The sequence below is a fragment of the Lepisma saccharinum genome, chromosome 17 (assembly GCF_977018435.1).
Source record: "Lepisma saccharinum chromosome 17, izLepSacc3.1, whole genome shotgun sequence".
Taxonomy (NCBI): Eukaryota; Metazoa; Arthropoda; class Insecta; order Zygentoma; family Lepismatidae; genus Lepisma; species Lepisma saccharinum.
Genome location: NC_139245.1, coordinates 3182173 through 3202565, shown reverse-complemented (window position 1 = coordinate 3202565; position 20393 = coordinate 3182173). Strand labels below are relative to the sequence as shown.

General features: G+C 37.9%; 1 protein-coding gene across 2 annotated transcripts in view; it reads right to left on the bottom strand.

The window, feature by feature from the left end:
- The window catches only part of mnd (L-type amino acid transporter minidiscs), a 97723-nt gene that overhangs the window by 9492 nt on the left and 67838 nt on the right, over positions 1-20393 (bottom strand). For both annotated transcript variants that reach the window (XM_083138447.1, XM_083138446.1), the window contains exons 3-6: positions 13011-13236; positions 11166-11210; positions 6174-6297; positions 1903-2103 (exon numbers count right to left, since the gene is read on the bottom strand). In XM_083138447.1, the coding sequence (XP_082994573.1) occupies positions 1903-2103; positions 6174-6297; positions 11166-11210; positions 13011-13236 (596 nt within the window). The remainder of the gene's footprint in view (positions 1-1902; positions 2104-6173; positions 6298-11165; positions 11211-13010; positions 13237-20393) is intronic.

Genomic DNA, 20393 nt, shown 5'->3' with positions numbered 1-20393 from the left:
TGTGCACATCAATCTGACACTGGAATGGATGAGAGTAATAAGTACATCTTCGAATATTTGCAACTTGGAGGCAGTCTCCAATTCGTAACATGCCAAAGAGGTGCTGACATAACAAATATATCTAAAAAATGAATGAGATTGAAGTCAGGGGAACATGCTGTCCACTACCTATACTCTGCTCTGTCCTCATGAAGGTAAGCTGTCCACTAGCTGTGAACGATGGAGTCATCTACAAAAATAAACATCTCAGTGATGTTGCAAAATATGGTAGAACAGTTATCCCCAGAATGCTGTTTTGGGTGATAGAGGTATAAATGTTCAACTATAGTCCTTGTGGGTTGCATTCACTCCAGATGAGAACCCACTGATTGCCTAGCTGCAGACTGAATTGTGAGTTGTCAGAATCGTGAATATGACTATAGAGCATCTCAACCTTAAAAGTCAGTATGGGTTAAATGGAGTGCAGCATTGCCAGATCAACTAATCGCTAATGATTGTGACAAATTTAGTTCCTTAATATTGTACAGGAAATCATCAAAAACTATGTATTTGATGCATTTTGGAAAAAAAAAAACTATAGTTACCTCAAGATTTGCATGTAAATCTTTATATTTCGACATAACTATTTACTATTTTACATTTGCATTATATGTGTAATACAAGCAACTATTGTTGGTTCTTTCATTGAATGTTGTATCCTTTACATAAACAGAATTAAATAAATGCAAAAACAAACATTAAGATACATTTTTTACGGAAAATAAAGCTCACTGCAGTTCCTACGAACCGGGGCACCTGCCTGCACTGAATTGTTACCTCGGTGGCGCCCAATGAATTTGATACGCGAGACAGCCTGCATAAACAAACTATGATTGCGGAATAAATAACGGTGCTGCGGAGTAACAATGCATTCTAAAAATAACTTCTAAAAATAACTTCAAACAATGGTCAACACTTTTCTCGCTTGGTCTGCATATGTATCGCGACAAACTGAAAAGTTTCTCGCTAACCAACTTTTTCATGTTACAGTCTGATTATATATACAAAATATCCAATGTACATATATAAAACTCTCCTCGTAAGCAAATTAATTCACTCAGGCGAAGAATATTATATCTACAAACATCATAAATCCCATAGAAAAAAACTGGCGAAGTTGTTCAAGCGGTTTGATATTTATGGCTTTTGAAGTATTTACTAGAAAAAATTAAGCGTTTTGCAAAATTGCATAATTATGAAAAATTCAGATCACATGAATTTATGACAGGTTATATAATGCCGTCAGTAAATAGGGCACAAAAAACTCTACAGGATAATGATTTCACTGTTTGAAAATTTTGACTTTTACATTTTGTAAATTTTGTAACATCTAGCAATGCAGCGGTGGTAGAGAAGGACAGAGCTATTGGCAAAACTCATGTATGAGAGAGAGAGGGAAGTACTCTATTTACTTCCATACTGACTTTTAAGGTTGAGATGCTCTATACACCCCATGTCCCCAATCACTTACCAAACCATTGTACAAAAAAGAGTACAAATTGGGAGAAGATGGAGAGGTACAGTGTTAGAATTATGAAATTTGAGAAGAAAGGCTTTGGATATGTGAATGCTGATGCTTATGAAATAAAAGAATACCTAAGTAATGCAAAACACCTTACTTCAAGGCAAATCATTCATTCAGCTACTTTCTCAACATACTAGACCACAATGTGCACACAAATATAAACAGAATACTAAAATGATACTGTTCTTTTCTGATAATCTTCAAAACAATAGCAATGGGTACTAATCCATTTCAAACTCGAGTTTAACTTATATTCTTGTATATAATTTGAGAAAGTTTAAAATATGTTAGTTTATATTGTGCTATCATATAATTCATGCTAGATTTTGTTTACTTACTAAAAACACCAATGAGGGAACAGGTGTGAAGCGTTCCACATTAATTAATGCTATTGCAGTTGGAAGATGACCCTGGCGAGCTCCAACAAAAAACAACCTTGAAGATGCAAATATAGCACCATTTAATGCTCCAAATGTTGAACATGCAACAAAGAATGGCATTATCCATGACATGGGTCCAAGAAGCTTGTCACCAAATGTCTGAAAGAGTAGAATATAAATTAATACAATATACTAAAGAATAAAAACATCAATGATATAATCAGGAAACTGGTTTACACGTCAATACATATTTATGTATGAGGCTGAAATCAATTATATTTTGTAATATCTTTGCACATCATGGCATGTAGACTCAAAAAATTCAGTGTTTATTTTCCATATTTGTATCTGGATTTGGCTCATATTTCACATATTTTATTTATTTTTACATATTATTTCGATATTTCGGAACATTTCTCAACATAAACTCCATATTCACACAATAACTACATGTCCCTGTCCCCATGCAACCGACAAAGTTGGGTGCATTTCTTCCAAATAACTGACAAAGTCTGAAGCAACGTTAGGCCGTAAACTTTTGTTTCTTTTTTTTATACCCTCCAATTGTGTTAATTACAAGTTTTTTGTCATCCAAACAATCATGCCCCCCTCCCAACTGTTGCTTTTGCTATTGTAAAACACTTGAAATTCCTGTTTATTTAAAATTGTTGTCAACAATGGAGAATGAGGGCTCAACCATCGCCTCCTGGTTGTTACAAACGTTGTTGTGGTAATGTTGGAAGAGAGTCCCAAGTCAAGCAGCCCATTGATAACCCCACCCTCATACTAGTTGTGCCAGAAGCGACGATTTTGTAGCACACATACAAAATTCGCTTCTGGTTTCTCTTCAAGACAGTCACAGTAATAGTTACAATGCCGAAACTGTATTTTATGTAGCTCGTGTAGTGTCTTATATTATTTTATACAGGGTGTTTCGTAAGTTCGTTTACAACACTTGGGAGGTGATTGTACGAGTGAAAATAAGGTGGAAAGTTCATGTAACGAAATTCCAGAAACGGCTTTGTTGACGAGTTATTGACATTTGAAAACATGGGAAAATGATTTTCCGAAGTGAATAATGGCAAAACGGGTGGAGAGAAGTCGTCGGTGTTGGGCGGTCCACTAAGAAATTGGGTACGCTCTTGTCAAAAAATTACGTGGCAATGTTGTGCAATGTCGGTGCAAGGGATTCCCCAAAGGACGCGAACGAAGATGTTGATGGGAGTGGGGTGGGTGTGCGTTCTGCGTGAGCTGGTATCGACGAAAATTGGCATGTGTTGAATGACACCAAAAAACAAAGAAAATTTCCTGAGCGAAGGGCACCATGACGTAAAAATGAAAAAAATGAACTGTCATAGGTTGCATACCCTGAAGGGCAGATGGGTGTCCGTGTGATATGGCATTAAGTACCACATTTCCCGCTAGGGGCGCCAACAGTGTAGGTTTCCTCATGAAGGAGCGCATGTTTCTGTGGCACTCGTGCTTCAGGTGCTGTGCCAGCAGCAGGTTGTTAAACATTCACGGTTGAATGGAAAGACGTGAGGTTCTTGGACAGTAGTGTTAGGCAAACATTTGACCTAGCAGTGTTACGTGTTAATTCTTAGCCACAGCCCATCGTGTTCTGTGAAGTGTACTAGTGTTAACGGCCATAAACACTTGTAGCCCAGTGTAAGGGATGGCTGCATACACGTCCCAAGAGCTGGCGAACATGCATCTGATTTATGGGAAGGCTGGAGGTAATAGCCGTGCTGCAAGGCATCTGTATGGGGCACGTTTTCCAAATAGGGTGTTACCATCGCACACCTTATTTCAAACTGTAGACACTCGACTTCGGGAAACAGGATCAGTGTTGCCACCTCGTCGAGAAGTTCGACGACCGCGAAGTGTGCGAACACGACGGTTTGTGGAAGATGTGCTAACTGCAGTGATGGATCATCCAGGCACCAGTACGCGCGCACTAGCCCACGAACAAAACACCTCCCATGTGAATGTGTGGCGAGTCCTGGCAGAAGAGGGGATGCACCCGTACAAATGGAAAAAAGTGCAAGACCTTTTACCTCGGGACTTTGGCCAACGTGAGGACTTTTGCCAATGGTTTGTTCATCAAATTGAAACTATCCCCAATTTTCAGAAAACGGTACTATGGACTGATGAGGCTATCTTCAAGAAAACTGGTGTGTTCAATAGTAAAAACAGTCATGTGTGGGAACATGAAAATTCACATGCACTGCTAGTGGCACATCATCAGCACAGATTTGCAGCGAATGTGTGGTGCGGGTAACTTCATGACCATTTGATTGGACCGTACATTCTCCCTGTTCGCCTTTGTGGACCCACTTATCAAGCATTTCTCAGTGCCCTTGACACTGAGACAAAGACTGTGGATTCAACATGACGGTGCACCCCCACATTTCAATCGGAATGTGCACCATTTCCTCAATACCGTATTCCACAACCAGTGCATTGGCAAGGGAAGGGCCTGTGCCATGGCCACCTCGATCGCCTGAAATTACGCCCCTGGATTTCTTCCTCTGGGGAGAGATGAAACGCCTCGTTTACGAAACACCTGTCCTGTCAGCCGAGGACCTCGTTGCCCGTATCAATGTAGCTGCAGCATCGATAGCAGAAACGTCGGGTTTGTTGGGTCGCACTAGACAATCCTTGATTTGCCGTTGTCGCCTCTGCTTGGAAGTACATGGTGGACACTTTGAAAACCGTCTGTGCTGAGGTTCCCTTCACATCTCCATTAAGCATACTGTGTGCCCTTCAGGGTATGCAACCTATGACAGTTCATTTTTTTCGTTTTTACGTCATGGTGCCCTTCGCTCAGGAAATTTTCTTTGTTTTTTGGTGCCATTCAACACATGCCAATTTTCATTGATACCAGCTCATGCAGAACGCACACCCACCCCACTCCCGTCAACATCTTCGTTCGCGTCCTTTGGGGAATCCCTTGCGCCGACATTGCACAACATTGCCACGTGATTTTTTGACAAGGGTGTACCCAATTTCTTAGTGGACCGCCCAACACGGACGACTTCTCTCCACCCGTGTTGCCATTATTCACTTCGGAAAATCATTTTCCCACGTTTTCAAACGTCAATAACTCGGCAACAAAGCCGTTTCCGGAATTTCGTTACATGAACTTTCCACCTTATTTTCACTCGTACAATCACCTCCCAAGCGTTGTAAACTAACTTACGAAACACCCTGTATGTAAATTTTTACAATTATAAGTTTTGTAAACAGTAGAATAAATTTTACTTTATGCTATTGTATTAGACTACCATAATTAATAAAGTGAATTTAACAAATTTAACAAACACAGGAATACTACTATACAATAAACTTCCATGTGAAATAAAGGAGGAAAGAAATATTAAGTTATTCAAAAATAAAATAAAAAACTATCTCTTAGAAACATCACCCTACAGCATAGAAGAATTTCTACAGCATATCTAAAACTACTTTCTCTGTCTCACCCATGTACATAATCAATTGGACACAATATATATATTAACATGTATGAAACCTTAATTAATCTGATCTGCATCCCATATATGTAATCTAGTGGATGTAATATACATTTGTAACTCAATTATGCTGATCTACATCCCAAATATGTTACCAAGGGTATGTAATATATATTTGTAACCATAACTGCTATATGCCATGTATGTAATCAAACCGATATGTAATAATATATACTTGTAACTTTAATCATACTACATCCCAAATAAGTAATCAAGTGGATGTATTTGTACTGAAATCATGCTAATATGTAACAAATGACGTGATCTATACTGCTGCAGATAGAAATATCTACAATGTAGTAAACAGAACAAGAATAAATTACAATTACAATTATTACAATTACAGTACTATAAATATAATAAGGGTTGATAATATTTCTGTTGTCATTGCTTTGCGCTTTTAAATCTCTCCTATTTTTCATAGACCTGTTTAAAACATATTTATTATAAATATCTTCTTAATATTTTGCCTTACTGTCTTAACATGCCATTAAAGAAACATACCCACCTAGAAATACCAAAAATACATTTGAAATTTAAAATAAAAACAATATTAATATTTTTTAAAAATTATAAAGACAATTAAAAGACAAAATAATTTCTACACAAAAGCAAAGTAATAGAAGCGACAATAATAGATAAATATGACAAACGCTATAAACTAATTGTCTGTATCATATAAAAATCACAGCTTACCACAGCAACAGCACTTGATGCAAGTATTTCATCTTTTGGCAGGACTACAAAGTAAGCTACATTTGCAAGAACATAAATTAATGTCACAAGTGGCACGGATATAGAAATAGCTCGTGGCAGGTTTCTGAAAATAAAATACAAGAAAATGAGAACAGAATGCACTTGAAAATGCCCAATATTATGTATTTAGTATTAATATTTAGCACAAGTATCACAAGCCAGAAGACAAATTGTTGATTGGCATAGTAACTGTAGTAAAAATCGTAGATTAATAATGTGACAGAAAATCAAAATGGGAACATCTTTTAGTTTTTTATTGATTGATTTGATTTATTTTACTTCACTTTTCTGCAACTTTTGGATCGAGAAGATGAGGCATGTTTATTGATTTTTCATGGAGTTGACCACCAAATGAGTGGCCATGATCAGTATCCTACACACATCTAGGAGCATCTAATGGATTTATTTTGGATATTCACACTGAACAAATTTTCAATGAATTTCAAATATTACCTCTTCCATGTTTGTACATATTAGAAACATTGTACTTTATTCATACAAATTCTTAAATCTTATAAAAAAATCTGGAAATACACAAATACAGCACTCGTATGCATAACTCCCTCCACCTTTCTACTGTCCGCACATCCAAAACACATAGTGGTCTAGGATTTCAAGGTGTAAAACTTTATAACAAACTGCCAGAGGAATTCAAGAATCATAATTCAACTAAATTTAAAATGACAGTAAAGAGCTTGCCACTGAAGTATTTGTTTTACAGCACAGAGCAGGACTCAGATCATATTTTTCATTAATAGACATAACCTTGATTTTCCTTCTCATTAATAGACATACCTTGATTTTTTTTTGATTTTTTATGTTATTTTATACTCTTTTATACTTTTTAATATGCATAAGTATGTGTTAATTCCTTTGTACTCGAAATTGTATATGTAATTGATCTATCCCATATCATAGTGCTATTTGTACTCACATGATCAAATGGATGGAAATAAATAAATCTAAATCTAAATATCCAACAGATATCCAGTATAGATCCATTGGATATTCAGAGATATTCTGTAGAAAAATTTTGGGTATGTTTTGGATGCCAATGTTCTGCACTGTGTGGTCAAGGTGTCATGCTTTGGACTCCCGCTATGAGACACGTGCTGGTTCGAGTCTCCAGGAGGAAGGGGGGAGCATAACAACTATTATCGTGAAAGTTTGGCCAGTGTATGGGACCAGTAGCTATTCACCATCATGAGGAAATTAGAGAGCTACAAATGAGTACCTTAACCAACTAGGGGCTCATCGTGCTGCTGACCACACATCACCCCAAACTGGTTGGATGGTCGCCCATCTCTGCCGAGGCATGTGGGAGTAAGGCCGACAGTTGGTAGGTGGGCCCTCGGCCTCACAAGCTGTTGCACCATGGTTTTTTTTTGTTGTTTTTTTGACACACAAATTAAGAGTATTTGAAAATAAAATTCTTAGAAAAATATTTGTTGGATCTAAAAGGGATGAGGAGACAGGTGAGTGGAGATGATTACATAATTTAGAACTGCATAATTTGCATTAATGTCCAGATCAAGAAGACTTAGATGGACAGGCCTCTGGCATGAATGGGAGAGAAAAGAAGAGTTTACGGGATTCTTGTTGGGAAACCTTATTGTAAGAGACTTATTGTAAGTCTTATTGATGGAAGACTGTTGCTGCAGCCATTAACCTTCGGGTTTAAGAAGGCTAGACGGTTAGGTAGTTAGTTTATGCAATGTGATTGGTGTGAATAGGATGCCACTTGCACATTTTTATTTGATTGTGGATAAGAAAAAAATATATCAGTAATCTGGGCTAGAACTAGAACTAGACAATCCTTAGACAATGTTTGGACACTGCCTGGATATTCTTACACATATTTTTGTACACGAAAATAACATTTCTCAACTATATTTAGGCACATGAAAGATCTTGTGCATGCATATTTCTGTCTCTCACACATACATACATACAGGTCTACACATCCAGAAAACCTTTTATATTTAATTTACATGCATGTCCACCATGATAACTAGAGTATGCACTGAGTTTTAGCTATTATTTACTACCATGATAAGCTGCACAGCTTGATCAATACAAACTGGTGTAGCAAGCGAGACACACACAGACTCAAGGTAAAGGAACTTGTACCTGGGCTTGCACACTTGCATGACTTGCTGGATCAAAGGGCCTAAGCACGACTCTATGCCCTTGAGTGATGTTTGCAAGTTATGATATAAGCAGTGGTGAAGCGTGACATTTTTAAGTAGTCATCGCAAGACTTGCCAAACGTCAGGGTCAATCTTTCAACTGGGGCGGGGATTTACTACATTGATAATGATAAAGTAGAGATGGCTAAATCTTATTTTTTTTTTCCTACGGAGTATATGATCATAAAATAAGGAAGACAAAACTTTCTTAATAAATTCTACCCGAAAAAATGGAAAAATTGTTAAACCTCTCTCTCCAAAATTCGGATTGCCTCCGAAATCTGGGTAGTAAAATTTCCAAATTCGAGATTTTAAATTTTCCGGAATCCTGATATTTTTGGCCACCCCTGGTGTGGAAGTAAAATGTGTTAGGAAGAGGGTTTTGTCTGAGTAAGTATGTCTGTCATCTCGAGAACAAAAATCTTGATCAGTCTTGTCATTTGTAAGCATAGCAAACACAAAACAACAGGAAGTACTTCGTGTTTTGCAAAGCAAGAACATTTATTTCCAAAATCGATATTTGAACCGCAGGATCCAAAAAAATTAAAGGGAGAAATACTATGAAGGAAATACAATGGATCCGAAACTGCTATTTTAATTTAAGTTCTTTCTAGCACTAACTGTGGGGAAATTTATTCTTTTGCTTACTTATATATTTTTTCTAAGCACCATTACCTTCATGTATTTTATGTAAGTTGCGTTGCGATGCTCTTCAATATGTGTTTCTCTCTTAAAAACAAGTGCTGGACATTATGAGAAGTTTCATCTTGATGACGTCACAAAAACCCTACCGTATTTGTAAACAAGTGGGCTGAAAAAAAAGGTCTCTTATGGGCAGGCCTTCAAGAGTGGGGGACAAGCGGTCGAAGGACCTTGGATTCGCAGACCTGCTGCGATCACCTGAGCCACTCGACACCATTGCACTCAACAGGAAAACAGGAAACGTAGCAGGCTGGTTGGGCACAGGGGGTAGAACTTGGCTCTCCTTTCAATGCTCTAAACTTAGCGACTAATTTCGCTCAAATATGGGAATATTCTGACTTATTTTTTACTTCTTCTCTAAAATATTTAAAAAGCAATATTCTTATTATTTTGTTTTGTCATCGCCGCATCTCCCGATGACCTCTGGATTTAAGAGTTTGAATCCCAACATACAACTGAAGGAATCAATCTTTCCATAGATATCAAACCATTAATGCCAATTTTTTAATAGCATGTACACATATACTGAACATCCAATGAATATCTAATATATCCCGATTCAATGGATATCCTGAAATTGGGATTCCATGCATATACATGGAACGTCCATTAATTTCATCTTGGGAATTCATGCTCTACGGGAAGGACCAGAACAGTTAATCAGATAGTGTTACATTAATGGTGCTTGCAATGATTCAATTACAACTCAGCCTTCTCTGATAAACCTATGAGTAATATCACATGTGACTATGTGAGTTTGTGATGTATTTTGATCCTAAAATTCAATTGTTTCTATTTCTATGTATTGCCTCTTTTTATGTTTTTAGTCCAGGGTGTGAATAGATTTTGGCACCCCCTTGTATAGATATTGTGTTACTCTTCCCCTTCGTATTAGGGACATACCTATGTTGTTCTCCTAGCATACACTTCTAATTATTATTTACACCCAAAAGGACAGCAGCCTGGCAATGTAAAGGATCCACAGCAGAACTCATTCTTGCCTCAACAAGATATTTTGTCCCTTATTGTTACTGGAGTTCACCAAAACATAATTACTTGCTTGCTGCTGCTGTTTTTTTTAATATTATATATATATATATAAACATAACATGGTTATGTTTATGCTATGCATATAAAGAGAAAAATCAGTTTAGCTTGAAGATGTAAGACTGCTGCAAGTTGGTTCGGTAGTCAGTTTGCTGCAAGCTTGCATTTGTAAGTTTGTTGCAAATTCAACATTTGGTAAATAGGTAGCTGGATGCAAGCTTGTAACAAGCTGCATGGAGAGCTTGCTGCAAGCTTCTCTCTTGATATAGCAAGCTTGCTTCAAGCTTTCAGCAAGTTTTCTGTGCTATCTAGATTATATTGTATCTACCAAATTCAAACAACAACAGAAAGACTGCGAGTGCTTGTACTAGATTCATATGGTTATGAAATATAAAATATACACATAGACATCTAATGCAGTGTATAATATGGACAATACAGACATCAGTGCACCTTGAAAATTACGTACTCTAAATGTCCTCCTTCTACTTAGATGGACTGTTCAAAGTGATGTGGGAAGGTTTCCATGACACATCTCAACGTGTCCTTTGGAATAGCGTGTATTTCATGGCTATTCACAACACCCACAACACAAAGATCCACAACATTACCCATGATGCTCTCCACTGTCTAACTGACCTCTGAATGCTGTGTGTCTCTGGAACAGGGATGGCAATCATCATTGTTCCGCCGAAGTGGCCGGTGCCTGATTGGTTGAAGGCTTCCACCACCGCAATCTGAGTCTGCACCAGCTCTGACTCCCAACACTGCATGAATGTTGCTATGCTGCGCATGCGCACTTGCATTCTGGCACCATTGCAAACTCAAATTGGTAGATACAACATGCAACACCCTGAATTATTACATGTATACATTATCAAAATAGTTAATCCAAATATAATTCGGAAGAAAAAAATTAAAGCAAAGATTATAAATTTAAAAATTAATAATTCAAACTTGAGAAAATTCTTCAATAAGAAATACTGGCATTTACCTGTAAGGTTCTTTCAGTTCCTCAGTAACAAAATTAAGATAATTCCTGAAAAAAAAAAGAAGAAAATAGATTTTATACTTATCGGTAAGTTTTCTGTTGGCATTATTATGTACATCACACATATTATTTATTCAATTCAATTCAATTTGATATAAGTGTCTCCCCAATGGTGTAGTGGTAATGTCGTTACCTTGTAATCAAGGGATCCAAGGTTTGATACCTGGTGGAGGCACATAGTGGTTCGGATCTCACTTTAAACTGTAGATCCAATCCCGATTAGCTTATCCAGCTACATAAAGTGGACTTAAAACACTCAAACAAACAAGATAAAATATCGCACAATGTACAAGTGCACAAACGCCTACTTTATTTTCTATAAATATTCTATATACAAAGTTGTATATAAAATGGAACAATTTTCAGTGCTCTCTATCAAGAATAGCCACCAAGACAGACATTTAAAATGGTGAAATCATGCTTGAGATAAAGAAGTTCAGACTATCTACAACATTTGCATTTTAAAAAAATGATTACATTGGAACAAATATTCCCAATGTATCTGTGTCCATTTTAAAAAAATAAAGGAAATAAAAGATAAAATTTATTGAATTAATGTTTCACATTACTTTCTTTGTATCCAGTATGAACACAATGAACAGTAAGCGTAAATGCTGGTACAATAAATGGGCGTTCACAGGATTTATTCCCAGGGAGGGGCAAGCCTGGTAAATTTTCCAGGGGGAGAGGCAAACGAGGCATATTTTCCCCTCATAATACCGTTACCCCCTGAAAAAAAAAATCAGCTTGAAGTTATCATGTTCCTGCAATGCACTTCTAATAATTAGCATAAATTACTGTGACTGAAATGAAATTAAATGTGAAATATAAAATTTTAGGTTGACATTCATTTTCCAGGGAGGGTGTTGCCCCCTCTCCCAATTGTACATGCTACAATATCAAAATACTTTTAAATCTTACAAACAAGCATGCATAAAGTATATATAATATACAAATTGCTATACATCAATTTTGTAATCAGATTCTTGCAATTCCAATAAAATTAGCAGATGGAATGAAACTGAAAGTGGTTATACAGTTTGTACTCAAAATAACTATTGAAATGAAATATAAGTACATAATAATTGTAAAATTGTGCATCAGTGTTTAGAGTTCCAGTATATCAAATGGCTGCTAAAAGGCTAAAGTAACAAATTTGATCTGTCAGTTTTGTGATGAAGGCTTCATGTTAAAAAATAAAATAATAATTACCTAAGCAACTAATTACAAGCCACCAGAGTTTTGCTTTTATTTAATGAGAGTAAAATGAAATGCTTAAATCAAATCATAATTCAATACGAAAGTTTTCTAACAATGCATATGAAAGCCTATATTTAGTTATACATTGCATAAATTAAACATTAGCAATTTTATAAAATTAATCAGGTATGATAAATCATTCAATTAATTTTATTCTATTTTTGTAGGTAGTAAGTAATGTTACTTGAATCAAGTAAATAAATATTACATTATTTGAATTCTTTTTTTTTTTAAAAAAAAGTCAATTTGATAATGTCATTCAAGCTATTTTTTATGTAATTTCAATCATATCAATTGCTTCGTTTCAAATAATAAAATTATCCAAAGTTTTTATTTATTTCTTCTGAAGTCAAGTACTGAAGATCTAACTTCCATTCACACACAAAAATTTAAATACTTAGCAAATAGGCTACTTATAGAGCATTGATTACAAAAGGCACAATGTTATTGGCAAACCTATATTGAGAATATTTATAAAATAATATAATAAACTATAATTGAAAAGGGTAATTGTAGGTTTATACTTACCATCCAGCATATGAGAAAAGACCAGAATAGAAGGAGAGAGCTATAGATCCTGGATCTGTCGTCGTATTTTCTGTGATATTTTGCAAATTTTCTGTGTAACCCTGGAACAACACAACCACTCCAGCCATAATAATTATTAAAAGAGCCAGAAGTTTTGTTCCTGTAAAAATATCTTGGACCCTTGTTGCCCATTTCACATTGTAACAATTTACAACTGTCAATAAACCTGAAAGAAAATAAAAAAGAAAATTACTCTTTTTATGTAGATAAATGCCTCAAATATAGCACTGCAATATTTAAACATGAAATACTGAAGACACTGTTGGCATTGTATTTTCAAAATTAATCAACTGGCATTATTCAACAGTGTAAAAGGTGAAACAGTGAAAGTAATCATGGCTTGTTAGCTCAGTTGAGACATCAATGGAATGGTAGGTCATATACCTGGGTTTGAATCCTGATTAGGATTGCATTTTTAGTTAGGTTTCCATGAAAGAAGCACTCCTTTGATAAAAGAAAATATATCATGCTATCTCATTTTAAAAAGAAAATTTAATTAGGGGCAAAATATGTTTTAAAAAAGAAAAGTTTTTGGAACTAAATGTTGATTTAAATAAGTTTCCTGATTTTTATCCATTTTCGTTTAAAAGTTTAAAAAAAACACCAGATCCCCACATGGTAAGCACCTTTAATTTACATATACAGTGAAACCTCGATTTTACGTTTTTCAGGGGACCAAGCTGGAAAAACTTAAAATGTGGGAAAATGTAAAATCGAGAAAAATTTTATAGCATTTTGCTATGTTGGGACAATCAAGATTGAATGTATAATGTGGGAAAATGTAAAATCCGGGAATGTAAGACCAGTGTTCCACTGTATTTCTGGAATCTTACAATGTCTCAGATACATGATACATACATAATTTTGATGTATCTCTGATGTATGAACTGCAATTGGCTGTAAAGGAGGGCAACAGGGACACTTATCCCTGGTTCTGTACTTGTACATGTGGCGAAAAGGGGGGGGGGGGCTGAGGAGCATAACATTTCAATCCCATGAAGGTAAACAAAGGAACGTTTGCTTCTAGACTAACTAGGAGTCAGCTTGCACTTTAAAGTGACCCACATTGTGGCCTTCGGGTCTAAGGCGTCAGGGTTTGGGCTCAGGCTGTGCCTATGGGATGCATGCTGGTTCAAGTCTCCTGGGAGATGCGTATCAACTGATTCATAAGATAACTAACATTTCCAGTCTCTGACCGTGCTGGTATAGAAATCAAGTCTCCATTTGTTTCTGATCTTCTACCAATCCTCTTTTTCCACTGTGTTTTAATCCTGTCTTCTTGCACTCTCCACTGCCTGCTCTGTGGTCATTATTTCACTCCTTGTGATGTGTATGCCCTTTCTGTCGCCATCCTCTGCATAATGTCCAAACCATCATCTGTGCAGAAATTTCAGCTAAAAAAACAGGGTCTTACCATGCCATTTTCTACCAACTCCGCTTCTGAGGCCGTGTCCCAAAGGTGCAAGACCGTACTTGAAGCGAGCATCCTCCGAGTCTGGTATTGGAGTGCGGTCTTGAAGTCGTGGACTGGAAGTGAAAGTCTTTCGAATTGCACTTCGACTGCAGCGCCAAATACGATCAGTAGATAAAACTGAGTACTCGTTGTTTTCCCCCGGTTTTAAACACTTGTCTTTCACCATAGAAATCACGTTGCATTTTCAAATGTTGCTACACATACATTTCCACACATTAGAAGCACTTTAACCAACAACTTGCTGACCCATAACGTATATTCAACCTGTGTTGCTGGCTTTCTACCTCCCCGATTTTAATAAACGAACAACGAGTATGGAAATCATGTGACCGAGTCAGCTTCCATCTGCACTGTGAGCTATGCACTTGCATACTCCTGTTCTTGGTGCTTTTGAACTGCACTAGGTGACGTCACTTCCACCACCAAAACCATGCTTCAAGTACATACTTTGTACCTTTCGGATAAAGCTTGAGTCAGTTCTGGTGTTGCCTTTTTTTTTCTTCTTTTCTCTGTCACTGTTTTACCTGTGTGAAATTGTGGGAACTCTAGCCTTTGTAACACTGTTGTCGTCGACGTTGCCTGGTTTCCTCCAGAGTAGAGATGTATATTATATTAAGATTTGGCTCAGGAGATAAGTTCGTGTCCTGACCCACTTCCGGTTGTGTCTGATGAACCAAATTCTGTAGTATTACTCATGTTAGGGGCGATGCCTCCATGTAGGAAGTGAGAAACTTCCTACAGTTAATTTTTACTTATTTCCAGTTCTCTACTTTATAGTTTAATGCGTGTTATAAAATTATGAGTGCAATGTACGTACAATTGCCTAGGTTAGCTACTGTCAAGACAAGAGTTGACTGCTTTCACTCGCTCCAGCAGCAGCCCAAAGACGATGGACACGGGCTTTTCTGCCGCTCGCTAAGAAATCTCGGAGGTCATCCTACAGATAGATGGGTGGGGGGTGGAAGGGGCAGTGCAAGGGAGTGGGGAAAGGTTACGAAGATCGGCGAGGATCGAGGAACCAGCAAGACTTTCCTCAATCAGCGATGCCAACTCCAACAAAATGTTACTAAACCTAGCACAATTTGATCTTTGTTGGCAGTTAGCACCATTCTAGCATAATCTGCAAACGCCAATCCCTGGGAGAAAAAAGGTAAAGTGTTCCCCTGTGCATAGCACCACGCCATGAAGGCGTATAGGGGGTGTGGGGGTAACGCCCCACACTTTCTTGATCCGGTCGTGAGTGGGGGTGATGTGATCAGCATCACGCCCCTGACCGCCTTTACCCCCCAGGGTTTCCCCCAGGTACCCATGTTATTCGACGCTGGGTGGGCGCCGGGGCCGCTTTCACCGTTAGAAAAGTTCCCGGATTTGAACCGGCCGGGGATCGAACCTTGAGCATGGTGGTCAGACGCGTTACCGACTGAGCCACCGCGGCCACTCAATCCCTGGGAGAGGGAAATCGAATTCAAGGGAATATGTTTTCAGGAAATAAAAATAAAATTATGTCCAAATCTTATTTCTACTTCGCCAGCGAACATGTTTCAAACGAAAGGGAGTATGCCGATCCAGCGCAAAGCTTTTATACAACCATGTCACAATCCATCCTCTATCTTTTCTTCATCCTGCCCGATTTACTTCGTCAGGAGATTTTATGGTAGGAAATCGTTGTAAAGTTGGGGAAAATCAATTTTCTTAAACCCTTTTTTTATTCGATGTTGAACCCATGTCGTGTTTTGCACCATTTTAAACAATTTGAGGGGGGTGATTTACACTATTACATGACTGTTAAAAATAAGTAACGCAACTTCAAAACTCTAGAAAAGCATATGCAGAATTACAATTATCCGAAAAAAATAACTACTTAATAATAAATCCTACCACAGTTTAGAAGCATTTAGCATAATTTCGAAGTTTAAACAACACTTTTTATTATCGTCAATCCACACGACAGGGAGGGAAAGAAAATATAAATTCTTGAAAAATGTGAAATATTGTCAATGTTATTTTCGTCGATTTGTATAGGTTCACATTCAAATACTTCGTAGTTCAAAGTGAGGAGCAAGGGCCCCTTGCCCTACCTTGAGCATAGGCCTGCAGCTAACATTCTAAATGCAATGAGTAGTACAAGCAAGACATGTGAATGTAATTGAACCCAGTTTTCAAACCTTCCTCGGTTTACCGTAACTTCTTCCTACACTCCGAAAAAGCCACGAGTCACCACTGACTCATGTATCCTTTTGTTTTGTTGTATGTGTTGCAAGTTTCAAGCATGTATCTAATAAACTTTTTGTGTCAGAGGTACAAACATAACAGAAGGTGAGGCTACATTGGAAAATTGAACCTTCGGAGTTGCGAGCTGTGCCGAGTATTTAAGGTACGATTTAATTTTCCATACGATAGTGGGCCGGGACTCGAACCCACGAACTTCGGTGGCAAGATCGAAAGTCGACCACTTAACGCGCTCGGCCAGCTGCGCGCACATACGAGAAGACATACTATGTGAGGAGGGGGCGGGTAGACAAAGTATTTGTTGAGCAACACTCTCTTCTCTAAGACGAAGATATGAGGCGGAAGTTGATAAAAGTTATCAAAGCAACCCTGATAGAGAGGACAAGCAAAATAACAAGAGGAGGGAAAGCAGTGCCCGATCTACATATCTTACCCCCCACAAAATATTACCCAAGGCCCCCTCCACCTACCTACCTTCATACAGACACATATTATATATATATATATATATATATATAATACGTGTGTGTATATATATATATATATATATATATATATATATATATATATATATATATATATATACAACCTCTGACAATAAAGTTCGGTGAATGATCCTGAATATCGAAAGTAGACGAACTCTTAATGAAACCCACCTTACTGTCCTTCGAAGTAGTCCCCTCCCATGGCTATGCACCGTTGAGAACGGCTGTACATGTCCTGGAAACTTTTAGAAAAGTCTTCTTTCGGGATGGTGTTCAAGACCCTCGTCACGTTCCGTTGGATGTCCGGAATATCCTCAAATCTCTGACCTTTCAAAGCGATTTTGAGGTGTGGGAAGAGAAATAAATCTGGAGGATTCAGATCCAAATTTCTTGCAAGGCATTGCTACAGAGGATGAGAGCTGGTGTGTGAGGTACGACCGTGAAACGAAACGCCAAAGCATGGAATGGCGTTCTCCTGCATCACCCCGTCGGAAGAAGGCCAAGGCGGAGAAATTATTGTTCCCTCCGGCAGGAATTCCTTGTGGATCATGCCATCACTGTCAAAGAAAGTGATAAGCATCGTCTTGATGCGTGATTTTTACGCCTTGACCTTCTTTCCAACGGAATGTGACGAGGGTCTTGAACACCATCCCGAAAGAAGACTTTTGCAAAAGTTTCCAGGACATGTACAGCCGTTCTCAACGGTGCATAGCCATGAGAGGGGACTACTTCGAAGGACAGTAAGGTAGGTTTCATTAAGAATTCGTCTACTTTCGATATTCAGGATCATTCACCGAACTTTATTGTCAGAGGTTGTAATATATATATATATATATATATATACAGTGGCGGTGATTAGGGGAGGCAGCTGCCCCCCCAAATTTTCGCCATTTTTGCCTCCGCACTATGTTAAACCTTATATACAAAGGGAAATATACTGTCTTTGCCCCCCCAGTTGTGCACTTTGCGCCCCCCCCGGTTTTGGAACCCAATCGCCGCCACTGTATAAATATATATACGAGGTGTGGCTAGAAAAAAACCGGATTGATATTGCTGTCGACAAACGGCAAGCGCGTCAAGGTCAAGCGGTGCACGAGTGTATAACGTGATATCCTACCTATCGACTGTGTGATTGCCCAGGGTGCGCGGCAGTCAGTTCCGCTGTAGCTTGTGGACGAAGTGAACCGTACATCTGTGTTCCGTCGGAAAAATGTTTAGTCTGACAGTGGAACAGCGTATCAATGTGAAATTTCTTATGAAACTCGGAAAATCCGACACAGAAAATTACGGTTATTTGAAGAAAGTGTACGGAGATTATTGTTTATCACGCACGCAAGTGTTTGAGGGGTTTCAGAGGTTTAAAGAGGGACGAGAAGTGACCGCGGATGACTTGCGTCCTGGACGGCCTTGCACGTCAAAAACGGAATCAAATATTGCAAATATCGGCGAATTGATTCGAATTGGGTACCCGAAGGTCAAACTGTCAACCAACATTATTTCATTACGGTGCTGACGACGCTTTGTGAGCGAGTAAGAAGACGACGACCTGATTTGTGGAAAGCTAGTAATGGATTCTTCATCAGGAAAATGCTCCTGCCCACACGCCATTGTCAATCAAGGGATCCCAGTGTTAGAACATCCACCCTATTCGCCGGACCTCGCTCCGTGCCACATTTTTTTATTCCCAAAGGTCAAATTAGTACTGAAAGGAATCAGATTTAGGACCGCAGGATCTGTGAAAAGAAAAGCGACGGAGGTCATGAACATGGTTTCAGAAAATGATTTCCAGCAATGGAAGATTCGTGTGGAGCGTTGTATCGATTCGCGATTAAAATTAACCGATATGCCATCTGGTGGGATTTTCAGGAAGTATTCTAAGTAGGATACGTTGTGTTGAAGTCGTTTAAAGCATGGGGAATATGCGAGAGAGTAAGGTTTACTGTTCATTTTTTTTTTTTTTTTGCTCTAAATCGTTTTATGGGTCAGAACAAATTAAAAGTTTTCATGTGTTTCCACCCCGTGGAATCAACAAAATGAAATTTGTTAATAAATCAGGGAAAACGTAATTGACAGAAGATTGGTATGGGGGATATAACACTGTAATTCGGCAAGGAAATTACGAAGAATGCACGAGTCTGCTTACTTTATTTTTTGAGAGATAAATATATATTACCATGAAAGTAAAGTTTTAAATTGTACTTTATAAATAAAGTGTTTTTTTTCTTTCGAAAAATCATGAAGCGTCTTACCCAATGCGTCCATGTATTATCGGTATTACGTATGTGTGAAATTTAGAACAGGGGCAAGTCGATTAAGAAGGAAGATGAAAATAGTTTGAGAATGAATTAATGTCAAATGTAACCAGAAAAAATGTGGACATGCTAATGTTACTGTTTCATTCAGTACGATGTCCTTTTTCAGTGAGTATAGCCTGGTCATGAAATCGTGAATATTATTATTAAACCAGCCTTTCTCTTTCGAGAAAGAACTGCCCGATCCTGTGGCCGAGTGTTTAGCACATCGCGCTGCGACGCCAAGGGTCCCGGGTTCGAATCCCGGTCGGGCTTGGTTGTTTGTGAATGTCCATTCACCAATTTCATCATTTCATCACTCATCCCCATCTTCGCAAATTAGCCAAGAGGCACAAAACGCGAAGTAAAATAAACTAAATCGAATAAAAAAAAAATCGAGAAAGAACTGCAACGATACGTTCGCAATTTTCTCCTGTCCTAGCTTTTCAAGTACAGGTCAATTTCAATTCTTTTATTTTCAAATAATTTCCGAGAACCCCAGTTACAACATGACGTGCAGATGATACAGCACTGCTTTGGATAACCAGTGCGTATACACAGTGCATTTTCCATGTTATTTTTGCCTATCATAATTAAATGCTTCGTTCTCAGTACAGCTTCACGTTTGTTAGAGTACCTGGAATTCGCATTATTTAAAAAGAATGCGTAATTTAAACGTTTTCTACCATACCAGTCATGACAACACGCTGCTATTTTGTACTACCGCTGAATGTAAACAAAAATTTATCCTACTTAGAGCGGCCATATTGGAAGCGACACTAGCGCTCAGGTGGTAATTTTAATCGCGAATAGTACAGGGGAGTACTTTGAAGGGGATAATGTT